This window comes from Bison bison, unplaced genomic scaffold (genome assembly GCF_000754665.1).
Source record: "Bison bison bison isolate TAMUID 2011002044 unplaced genomic scaffold, Bison_UMD1.0 scf7180017864516, whole genome shotgun sequence".
Lineage (NCBI taxonomy): Eukaryota > Metazoa > Chordata > Mammalia > Artiodactyla > Bovidae > Bison > Bison bison.
Window position 1 is genome coordinate 1,111,848 of NW_011495069.1, and position 11,472 is coordinate 1,123,319.

General features: G+C 57.1%; 1 protein-coding gene across 1 annotated transcript in view; it reads left to right on the forward strand.

Moving 5' to 3' along the window:
- IGSF21 (immunoglobin superfamily, member 21) overlaps window positions 1–11,472 on the forward strand; it is a 155,630-nt gene that overhangs the window by 56,073 nt on the left and 88,085 nt on the right. The window contains exon 3 of the mRNA XM_010830220.1: window positions 9,356–9,477. Coding sequence (XP_010828522.1) covers window positions 9,356–9,477 — 122 coding nt within the window. The remainder of the gene's footprint in view (window positions 1–9,355; window positions 9,478–11,472) is intronic.

Sequence of the window (11,472 nt, forward strand, 5' to 3'; positions counted from 1 at the left end):
CCAGACCCACCTGGCCCAGCTGGGCTGCCCACACATAGTCAGGAGGACTGTTCTGACCCTGGTGAAGCTGTCACTCCCCTGCTTGAAGTCTCAGGGGCTCCCCACCTTCCTGCAACAAAATTATAGCCATAATAGTATCTACTAAAGAATATTTACCTTGCTAAGCATTTTACAACGAAGGCAGAAGGAGAAGGGGCGGCAGAGGATGAGACGGTTCGACACCATCACTGACCCAAGGGACATGAGTTTGAGGAAGCTCTGGGAGGCAGCGAAGGCCTCTGGGACGGGCTTTCAGGAAAATGGAAACGTTCAGACCTTGCTCCCACCTGGCCAGGGCATGCTGCTGTGCACAGATGTGCGAGTCCCTAGCATCTATCCAGACCCGTCCTGGCCCCACCGTTTTTTGCCTGCCGGCCCCCGCAGCGAGGGGTTTTAGGGTGACATAGGAGATAAGTAAGGGAGGACTCGGCGTCCCGTGTCTGGTGGGGTTTGGGGCCTTTGGTGCTTGGGTCCTGACTGTGGTTTTTGCATTTGACTGGTTGAGCCGGGGGTGGGTGATGGCAAAGAGACAGCGTTGGCGGGATGGTGTTTCCTAGCGTGGCATTTCTCACGCACTTGCTCCCCTCACACCCACCCCAGCTGACGTTCCCTGTCCCCGGCCTGGAGCAGGGAACAGGGAGTATAAACCGGGCTTCCGTCATGGGTGAGGCGGCATTCGTGCACGCAGAGGGGCACACACACTGTGAGCCCACAACCCGACACGCAATCCTGAGCGTGCACACACAGTCTTGCTGACACACCCCCGAGCCCTCACGCTCGCCCCCAGGCATCTAGAACCACACGAGACAGTCTCACCAGTGCCGTGCTTTACACACACGTGTGCATCCTTCCACGCAACCCAGAAGCATGTAGATCCATCCACTCGCCCTTGCTGGCACACTTCCGTCCCCACAGCCCCGAATACAGGCTTTCTCACTTGCACTGGTGCTCAGTCACAGGATCTGGCCTCCAGCAGCCCTGGGCACCCCTTGCGCCCACACCCGTTGCACACACACCTCCTCACACTTGTATAGGCTCCTGTCCACGTGCGTGAGGCCCACAGAGCCAGCTGCCGCCCCCCCCTGCCTGCCATTCTCAGCTGCCTCCGGCCCGGGCGCGCCCCGCACCTCATCCCCGAGCTGCTGTCTGCCTTTGCACGGTAACCAGATGAGACAAGGCGATTTATGACACCAGCTGTCTCTGTCAAAACCGGATCTCCCACACGCACGAGGGGAAGCCAATTACCCCGAGCCCAGCCCTGCCAGAAGCCAGGGCTTGCAGGGAGATAGAGTGGGGGTGGGACCCGGCCACTCGGAGGGGCGTGGTGGGCGGCACCTGCTTCCCCTGGGAATCCGGCACCCTCCTCCCCCAGGCCCCGGGGGAGCCTGTCCTCTCCTCTCTGTGGCTGCCCCCTGCCCCCGCTCCCAGGGCAATGCAAGAGCAGACCCAGGGCAGAGAGCAGGTGGGCAGGGAGTGTAGAGGAAGAGTGGTCCAGGGTCACCATGGCAACAGGGAAGGCAGGAACCCTGTGGCCCTCCCGCTACACAGCGAGCCGCAGGGAGGCCGCGTTGCTGTCCCCTCTTGCTCTCCACTTCTGCTCTCCCTGCTCCTCTCTGAGCAGGTGCCCGCACCCGGCTCACATTTCCCTCTGCCTAGAATCCCCACTCCCTTCCTTGTCCCACCCCAACCCTTCACCCAACTCTACCACTAGCTGGGCTACTTCCTCTCTGGACCTCAGACTCGGACCCAGGTTCAAGTCCTCACTCCTCCACTGACAGCCTGGGCAGCCTGGACGAGCAGCAGCCCTTCACTGCCTTTAGTTTCTGCATCTGTACAAGAGATTTTGTTTCTATAGAAATATTGACCGAGAGCCCCCTCTGTCAGCAACTGTGCTCTGGGCGGGGGAGATACAACGCTGAACGAAATGAAGTCTCAGCCCTCCTGGGCTTCAGATTTTGCTGGAGGAGCTGGAAGACACCCACTGCAGACAGTTAAGTGAGATGATTCTTCACCGGCTCATAAGCTGCGTCCACAGCAGCTGTCCCAGAATCAAGCATAGCTCTCGAAAAGAACTCAGTCAGTAAGCGAATGCCTGAACGCACAGCCGGCTTGGCCCCAGTGCTGAGGCTGACTTGATCTCAGCCTTTCTCCAGCAGTGTCTGATCTGGCGTTACCTTTGCGGTCCTCAGAGGGCACTTTCTCCGCATAATTTCTGAGTGGTTGGATGGAGACATGTCTAAGTAGACTTCAGAACACTCCTGTTGCTGACTCATTGATTCACTCCACAAATGTACGTTAAGGGCAGACCATGTGCCAAAACCCATGCTAGGCACTCGAGGTTGAGTGGGGTGGAGAGGAGACTTCCAGGTGCCAATTGCATGGCAGAAGTTTCTAGATGTGCTCTTCACGTTTTACAAGATGCTTTCACATATAGGCATTTCACAGGTTCTTTTTAAGGCATTTTTAACAACTCAGTCGTTCGGTCATGTACATCTCTTTCTAAACCCATGGACTGTAGCCTGCCAGGCTCCTCTGTCCATACAATTATCCAGGCAAGAATACTGTAGTGGGTTGCCATTCCCTTCTCCAGGGGATCTTCCCGACCCAGGGATCAAACCCAGGTCTCCTGCATCTCAGGCAGATGCTTTACCGGCTGAGCCACCAGGGAAGCCTGGGTCTGATGAACTTCTTACAGATAAGGAAATTGAGGCTCCAAGACTATTGGTGACTTGCTTGAGAGCCCAGAGCCAGCAGTGACAGCCCCCACGGGCGAGCTGAGCCTCCTCATGCTTGGCCCAGAGTTCTGGCCACCATTCATCACTTTCAGCGTCCCTCTCCCTCAACGACAAGCCTCTAGGGCAGCCGTGGCTCCTGCCCGTTCTAACAGCCTGGGAGCCGCCTGGAACCTGCTGGTGCTGGGATTTGAACCTGAGCCGGCCTGACTCCCGAGCCCAGACGCCATCGCTCTTCCATGTCTAATCAGTTCATTAAAGCCCTCCTTGCAAACGCTCCCTCTCACTGCCCAGCCACAGAGACCTCAGCTGCACCATTTCCAGGAGAGCAAATTCCTTCCCGGCTGGAGAGGAGTTGGGATAATGTAGGCAGGCGATTTAAACAGCTGCGGTAAAATACACCAGTGGTTTTCACTCTCCGCCACCATTACACTTTCCAGCCGCGGCGGGATTGGCCCATAAGTGGGATATCAAGTTTATTACAGCTATTTCCAACCTGTAATTGGTTTTGCGGAACACAAAGAGGAGGAGGTTCGGGGTAGGGGGAGGCGATTCCCCCAACTCCTTTTTCTTTTTTCTTTTCTGGATGATGGCACCCAGGGACATTGGGAGGAGGCTAGAGTTGGAGACTTATTTGTTTTTCAAATGGAAATCCCCCGTCAGCCCCGCAGGCTCTCTCGCTGCTGGCTGGATTCAGTCCGTTTGCCACACTTTGGTGGCTGCACTTGCAAAATCAGCTCAGCCCGGCTGAAGCCAGATGTACTGGTCGGGGGGCAGTAGGGGCCCTGAGGCGGGGTCAGGCAGCCTTGGGACCCGGGGGCGGCTGCGGAACCTCGGCTGAGTGGGCAGGGCATGTGGAGGTGCGGCCTCCGGGGCCAGCTGTTCCAGAATCAGAGCATCTGGGCATTCAGAGTAGAAACGGCCCTCAGAGCTCACCCTGCCCCACGTCTCTTCACTGAGCATTTCGGGAAACTGAGGCCTGGAAAGAGGAGAGATGCAGAGCGATTTAGAACCCAGGTCTCCGTTCGCTGTAGCTGATCATTCAGGGAACCAATACTAGCCGGGGTTCTTGGTCTTTCCAGATCAATAGAAATTGACTACAGGACAGACAAGAGACTCAGGCAAGGCTCCCCTGGGCCCCTGCTGCATCGGGAGGGAGAGAGAGCAAGTCACAGGGGGAGGGGGTGCTGGCGAGAACGGATCCCTCAGGTGGGCTGAGGGCAGGGGTGTGTCCAGAGGGCTGGCTTGGGTGCCCCCCCGTGGCTTGAGTGCACGGGGGCATGGGGAGTTCCCTGCCTTCGCTCCCGGCACCTGATCTTTGCTCCCAGTTCTTTAGAAGTGGCAGTTGGTTTGGGGGTTTTTTTGGTCTTTTGTATCATTTGGTCCAGAATTTGCTCCCGCTGCAGCATCCACGCAGTCATGTCTAGTCCCACAGACTTTCTTAGTATTTTTGAGAAGTTTGTCCAGGTGGAAGCATGGCAGCAAAGGGTCCCGGGTCCCAGCCTGTCTCAGGATGGCCCCCAAGAGACAGCGCGTCAGGGGCACGCGGGTTCTCTCTGGGGCATCACCACACGGATGGTCCCGCCACCTTCCCCGTGGGGCCTGGTCCTACCAGGAAGCCCCATCCGACCCAGGCGTGGCCGCAGCAGGCTGTCCTGAGGCCAGTCTGTGCTGTCAAGCAGCAGGGGTGGCTTCTCGGTTCCTCGTGGGGTCCCCAGGGCCTGGCACGTGGTGCGGATTCAACTCGGTTCAGTTGCTCAGTCGTGTCTGACTCTCTGCGACCCCATGGACTGTAGCACGCCAGGCCTCCCAGTCCATCACCAACTCCCGGAGCTCACTCAAACTCATGTCCATTGAGTCGGTGACGCGATCCAATCATCTCACCCTCTGTCGTCCCCTTTTCTTCCCGCCTTCAATCTTTCCCAGCATCAGCTCATTCGTGTAGCAAATACTTACTAAGTACCATGTGCCCAGCTCTGGGGGGCAGAGCGTGAACAGGGTAGACAGAGACCGTGCCCTCACAGAGTATATGTTCTAGAAGTAGCTCACATTCAAGCCTGTTTATTGACTCAGTGAAAATCTGTTGAATGAATGGCTGAACACACAAGCCCGTCTCCCTCTGGAGGAAGGAAACCCCACACGTCTTCAACTCTCCAACAGCACCTTGTCTGCCCCTGCCAGCCTTGCCATCCTCTGTCCTGACTTCCTGGCCCCACCTGCCCTGGGCTCTGGGAGACTGTCTTGGAGTCTCTGCAACCAGCCTGCCACCCCGGTCCTTGCTCGGAGGCTCCTCAAGCTCTCTCTCTGGGCTGATGCAATCATACAAGTTCAGCAAGTTTCCGGGCCTCTGTGCTCTCTCCCTGCAAGCATGGACCCCTGCTTTCCATCCTCGGTGCCCACGTTGGCTTCCAGCTCCTTCCACCTGTCCCCCTCCCCAGGGCTGGACCCTTTCTTTCATTGACTGATTTTCTGCATCCTCTGGCTTTTCAGCAAGTGATATTCTGCTCTTTAGCCCTGAAGAAGGAAAAGGGACACAGAAAAAGCGGTGACTAAGAAAAGTGTTAGTGTTCATAACAGTTGGTATCTCCACTGACCACACACCAGGCGATCTGTCCCAGCCTTGTCTCGTTTAATCTTTCCAAGAAGATGTTGGGTTATCCCCATTTTACAGATGCGGGAACTGAGACTTAGGTGCTATAGCTTGATCAAAAGTACCAAGTAGTAACCGAAAACCAAGGATTCAACTGGTGTGGAGGAAGTCAGTCTAGCTTCTTGCTCAAGCCTCCCATAGGAGGGACAAGCAGCCTGAGACTAGGTGCTCCCAGAAGAGGGCCCACCTCCTCCAGGAAGACTCCTGTGATTGCCCCTTCCTCCAAAGGAAGCCTCAGCTCCTCCGTGGGCCTCAGATGACACTTGTCTAATGCTTGTTGCTACAGCCGTGGTCTCCCTGGCTCTGGCCTCTCACTTGGCCGTGGGCTGTGCTATCTCCCATGATACACAGAGTCTGAGAGTGAATTTCGAGTCCGTTACTTTCCTTTACCCTCCCTGAGGCTGAGGAAGAGGCGGTGGCAGGGAGCTGGGACAGCAGATCCCTTGGGTAGAAGGAGTGAGTGCTTGTCTCAGGCTGCCAGTGTAACCACAGCGGCCAGACACAGCCCCAGAGAAAAAGATGTAAATAGAAGGAAAAGAAAGCTAGGTGCGTCCTTGAAACTCCCCGTCCCACAGCCTGAAACAGCGATTTACGACTCAAATAATTCTTCGGTGTTTTATCTGGGGTGTGTGGGTACATATGAGTGTATGTGGGGTGTGGGTGTATTTTCCCAGCAATAAAAACCTCAGTCCCGGAGAATAAATTTGAGGAGACAGTTTTACTGACAGATTTTTTTTACCCTCCTTTGTATAATAAAAAAAAAAATGGAGTGAAATTTGAGATTGGGACGACAGGGCTGCCACATTTTAGGAGGAGATAAAAAAAGCAGCGCCTGAAGGAAGGTGAGGCTGCAAGTCAAATGGGCAGGATGCCTTCCACTTTCACGGCTGTAGCAGAAAGTTTCTCACACCTCCGCTGGCTTCTGGCATTTTCCCTCCTAACGAGGCAGCCGCTGAGGGTAAAGAGAAGGGCAGGGAGGCGTTTAGTTCATTCACAGCCCTTGGCAGCCTAGCAGGTGGCGTGTGAACCCTGATCTGGGAGCCAGCACTCCGCCAAGAGCTCGGTGTGGGACCTTGACTGCATCACCTTGCCTCTCCAAGCCTCAGTTTCCTCATCTGCAAAATGGGGAGGTTATGGTCCATTCTGCTATATGAAAAGGGAGGGACTTCAAGCAGATTTCCCAACCTTGGATCAGATAATTCTTTGTGGGTGGCGGGGGGAGGTTGTCCTGTGCCTTGTAGGAGGGTTACAGCTTCCCTGCCCCTGAGTTGTGACAACCAAGCCTGGCTCCTGACATCGCCAGATGTCCCCGCGAGGAGGCAGTAAAATCGTCTCCCAGTTCAGGGCTCTGGTTTAAAGGCACTTTGCTCCTCTCCCTCCACCGTCTTGTTTCCCCGTTTGGGAAGCTGGTGAGAGGCGAGGGGAGAGACCAGGGATGGGACAGCCTGGCTCCTGATGGCCCTGCGTGCTGCCTGCCAGTCGCTCAGCCCTGTCTGACTCCTCGAGACCCCATGCACCGCAGCCCGCCAGGCTCCTCTGTCCATGGGATTCTCCAGGCAGGAAGACTGGAGTGGGTTGCCGTGCCCTCCTCCAGGGGATCTTCCCGACCCAGGGACCGAACCTACGTCTCTATGTCTCCTGCATTGGCAGGCGGGGTCTTTACCATTAGCGCCACCGGGGAAGCCCTGCACCGCAAGCGCCGTCAAAAAAGCATGAAGCCCCCGGGGAGGAAGCAAGTGAAGTGTATGCGCTGCGGATGAGCCTGCAGGAGACACAGAGGTGTGAGCTCGGAGAAGCCTTGGAGTGGCAAGTCACTGCTGACCCCTCTCGGGGTCCCGGAGCTTGCGAAGGTGTTGCCGTCACTCTGAACCCTGCCAGCCAGGGCTCCCTGGAGACCCCAGCACTGCTAAAGGACTCCTACTCTCACAAACCTGCAGTTTCAGGAGGGTGATCCATACTGGCATTGCCTGTGCCTGGCACACAGCTGGCACTTGATAAATGCTGGCTGGATTGAACTGAATCTCTGTTCTCTGAAGTGTTAGCTGCTCAGTCATGTCTGATTCTTTGCAACCCCATGGGCTGTAGCCCACCAGGCTCCTCTGTCCATGGTGGTTCTCCAGGCAAGAATACTGGAGTGGGTTGCCACGCCCTCCCCCAGGGGATCTTCCCCACTCAGGGATCGAACCAGGTCTCCTGCATTACAGGCAGATTCTTTACTGTCTGAGCTACAGGGAAGCCCCCAAACCAGCAGCAAAACCACCTTGGCCAGACAGATGTGGTCCAAGTCAGCTGGGATCCAGACGTGCCCAGGGTGGCCCAGCTGTGCTGAGGCCGGTCCTCCCAGGGAGGCGGAGGACCCAGTGCTGCCTTGGCTAGGCTGGGCAGGCAGCTTTCAGCATCTCCCGCATCCCTGAAGCCCCTTGGAGAAACCCCATCCCTGGCCGCCACCCTCCCAGCCCCCTCTCCTGCCTCCAGCACACAGAGCCGCAGGGAGTTAATTCCACTTCTCCAGGACCAGGCATGAGGCCTCCCCGTCGCAGGCTGTTAGCACGGAGCCCAGCTGAGTGGTGAGAGGCTGCAAGCTCCCGGCCTATAATAGAGTTGCTGAGACAAGCGGAAAACTGCAGCCGGGTAAACAGATAAATAATTGAAACAGTGACAACACGTACCTTGCTGCTTTGTGGAGTAACACTTTCATTAGCGGGGAGCAGCCCGGCCCTGGGGGTGCGGGCAGGCGGGCGGTGGGATCAGGGCATGCTGGGGTCCGGCTTTTAATCAGCTGTGAGCAGCTGGGCACCGAGTAGCCTCTGTCTTCCAGCGGGAGCTTTATTGCCACCTCCCGGGAGCCCCTGCCTTCTGCGGCCTCCGTGTCCCTGTGTGAAATGGGGACCTGGTGCCCTCCCTCCTCGCCTGTGCTGAGGGCAGCTGGAGGCAGGCAAGCCCCCCACCGTGTCGTCTTCTCTGCATCCCCCGTGTCAGTCGACTGGGTTCCTCCCAGGCTCCCCCGGGTTCCTTGGTCTCCAGACAAGTCCCTTCAATCAGAAGGAGCTTGTAAACAGAACCTGAAGCTCTGTGCCTCCTCGGCCCTCAGGAGAGCTGAGTTCTTTTGCCTACCAGGCCCTCCCTAACGAAGTCCTCATTTCACTGACTTCACTTACTCTCCGCCCCAGGTACTCTGAATAGGCTCCTTTCACTGAGCACGCGAAGTTCTTTCCCACCCCAGGGCCTTTGCTGCTGCTGCCCTTTCTGGCTCGAGAGCCCTCCCTGCGGGTACCAGGCTGACTCCTACTCTTGCTTCAGAAGACAACTGAGACTTTGCTTCCTCCAGGAAGCCCTCCAGGGTTACTCTGTCTGCAGGCTGGGTGCTGCCCCGCCTCTGGACTCCCTTGCTATTCTGGCCCTCCCCCTTGTAGAATTTATCAGAAATTGTTGCCGCTTAGCATTTTGAAATCATACGAGATCTCAGCCCAGGGGGACTGCTCCCCGATCCCAGTTCCTCTCCTCTCTTCCTGTTCAGCCTGTTCCACCTTTTCCTCTCTCTTTGGGCAAGGATGGCTTTGGGCCAAACACATTTACGGTCTCTGCCCCAGGCGGGGCAGCGCCCCAAGCTTTGGTCATCATCTTGGCAAGGCCAATCGGTGGGATCACCGAAGTGGCCTCACCTGGTGCCCTGGGACGAGCCCGAGAGAAGGGTGGCCCTGCTCCTGCTGAACTGTCGGGCCTCAGGGAGGGCCTTGAGTTCAGAGCCTCAGCCTGTACATCGTCAAGTGGGGACGGAAGACCCGGGAGGGTAAGAGTGACGCTCACGACACCTCCCCCAGAGAGTCCTCCCGGCCTGCCTGCCTCTCCGCAGCGTCTCGGGAGCCCAGCCTCCGCCTCAGGAAAGGTGGTGCTGGCTGAGCGCTCACCCCGGCTCCTCTGTGCTGCGTTGCAGGTGACGGACGGCGGCACCATCAAGCAGAAGATCTTCACCTTCGACGCCATGTTCTCCACCAACTTCTCCCACATGGAGAGCTACCGCCGGCGCGAGGACTTGGTGTACCAGTCCACGGTCAGGTGAGGGCCGCGGCCGCGGGGCGGGGGGCCGCCTCTCCAGCCTTCTCACGCCCACCCGCAGCGCCCGCGGGCTCGGGAGCGGTGTCTCGGGAGGACCCTCCATGGGCTTGGAAGGCAGAGCTGGGGCTCGCTGCAGGAGAGGGGCCCCTTCCCGAGGGGTCATCCCCTGGACGAGGGTGAAGGGCAGGGGTCAGGGGGCCGCTCGGCCGCAGGGAGTGGACCCTGCACGTTGGCCTCCCGGGCACTCCTCCAACAGTCCCGCAAGGTGGGGTTTTCCAAACCCCGTTTCCAGGTGAAGACCCTGAGGTCCAGAGAGGGTGAGCAAATAGCCAAAGGCCACACAGCCAGGAATGCCAGAGACAGGAGGTGAACCGGCTGCGCCTGGTTCAGACGCCCGTGGAGCACGTTCTGTGGTTTCCCACGGGCTTCAAACTTGGGAGGGAAACAGACCCTGAACAACCAGACCCGAGGTCCAAAGCAGCACCAGGATGGGGAAGGAAGAGCCCGTGCGTGTGGAGATACTTAGTATTTCTGCACCTGCCCCCTTTGCTAGAAGACTCTAAGGTAGCGGATCCCAGTCCAGGCCCTGCCGCGTTCCCATCTCTCCCTAAAAAGCCCCATTCCTATTTTGGCGCTCTGATACTTTATATTTGCTGGGTCCCACTCCCTTTGATCACCTGGTAAACTCCTTGTCCGCCTTCAGAAACCAAGCGAGCAGGTCCTCGGGTGTGACACCTCCTTTAGACAGTCCCTCACCCCAGCAGAGCTGACCTTCCCCAAAGTCAACGGCCGCGGCTCCTCCAGTACACCCCCCACCGCCAGAGGGAGTCTCACTGCGTTAGTGAAGAGACGCTTCGGCACTGGGCGTGCACAGTTTTACACACACAAGTGTGCATGCTTTCTCACACTGCATAGCCAAATGCTTTGCCTGGTTGCTGTTCAGTCACTTAAGTTGTGTCCAACTCTTGGCAACCCCATGGACGGCAGCACGCCAGGCTTCCCTGTCCTTCGCTGTCTCCCAGGGCTCACTCAGAGTCATGTCCGTTGAGTCGGCTCTGCCTGGTGGCCAGGCAGGAAGTGACAGTCTGCTCCCAAGCTAGAGGACAGCCTGCCCTGTCAGGCCTGGCAGGAGATGCTGCCTGCGGACTCGCATGCTGCAAGCTGACTTGCTCTATGCTTCGTGCGGAACCTACCACATCCCTGCTTAGTGTCTTATTCCTGACCCACCAGGAGGATAAGGCCCCACTCTCCTTACCCAGGTTTTTCAGAAGGAAAAAGAGGTCTCCCCACCACCTTGTATCCTCAGCTCTCAACACGAGGCTCAACACACAGCAGGTGTACAATAAAATTTGCAAATTGAGCGGACAACCCTAGTACCCTCCTTGGCCCTTTGGGCCTCAGTTTCCCCACGGGTAAAATTAGAAAATGGGACAAGAAGATTGCCAAGGGCAGAGCCAGTCTGCAGAGAGAATCTGGCCTGTGGGCCTTCCATGCCCGCTTAGGTAAGAGCCGAAGGTGGGTGTGCTCCCCTGGAGGACCCTTCTGGGTGCTTCCTTTGGGATTCGTGTCAGGAGCTCAGACTGAGCATTTATTGGGTGAATCTGGTGAGAATGTGGACTCCAGAAAGATGTACAAGCCGCCACACAGACGCCTTCATCTATCTATTTATGATTTCTCCTGCACCCACCTCCAAAAAGAATTTGGGTTATCTCTGAGCACACCCAAGACAAGCAGGCTGGGCTTCCCAGGTGGCGCTCGTGGTAAAGAACCCACCTGTCGATGCAGGAGATGTAAGAGACATGGGTTCAATCCCTGGATTGGGAAGGGATCCTAAAGCATGGCAACACTCTCCAGTATTCTTTCCTGGAGAATTCCTTGGACAGAGGAGCCCAGTGGGGTACAGTCCATGGGGTTGTAAAGAGTCGGACACGACTGAAGCAACTTGGCACACATACACGCAAGACAAGCAGGTTACCATCAGAACGCAAAGAAAAA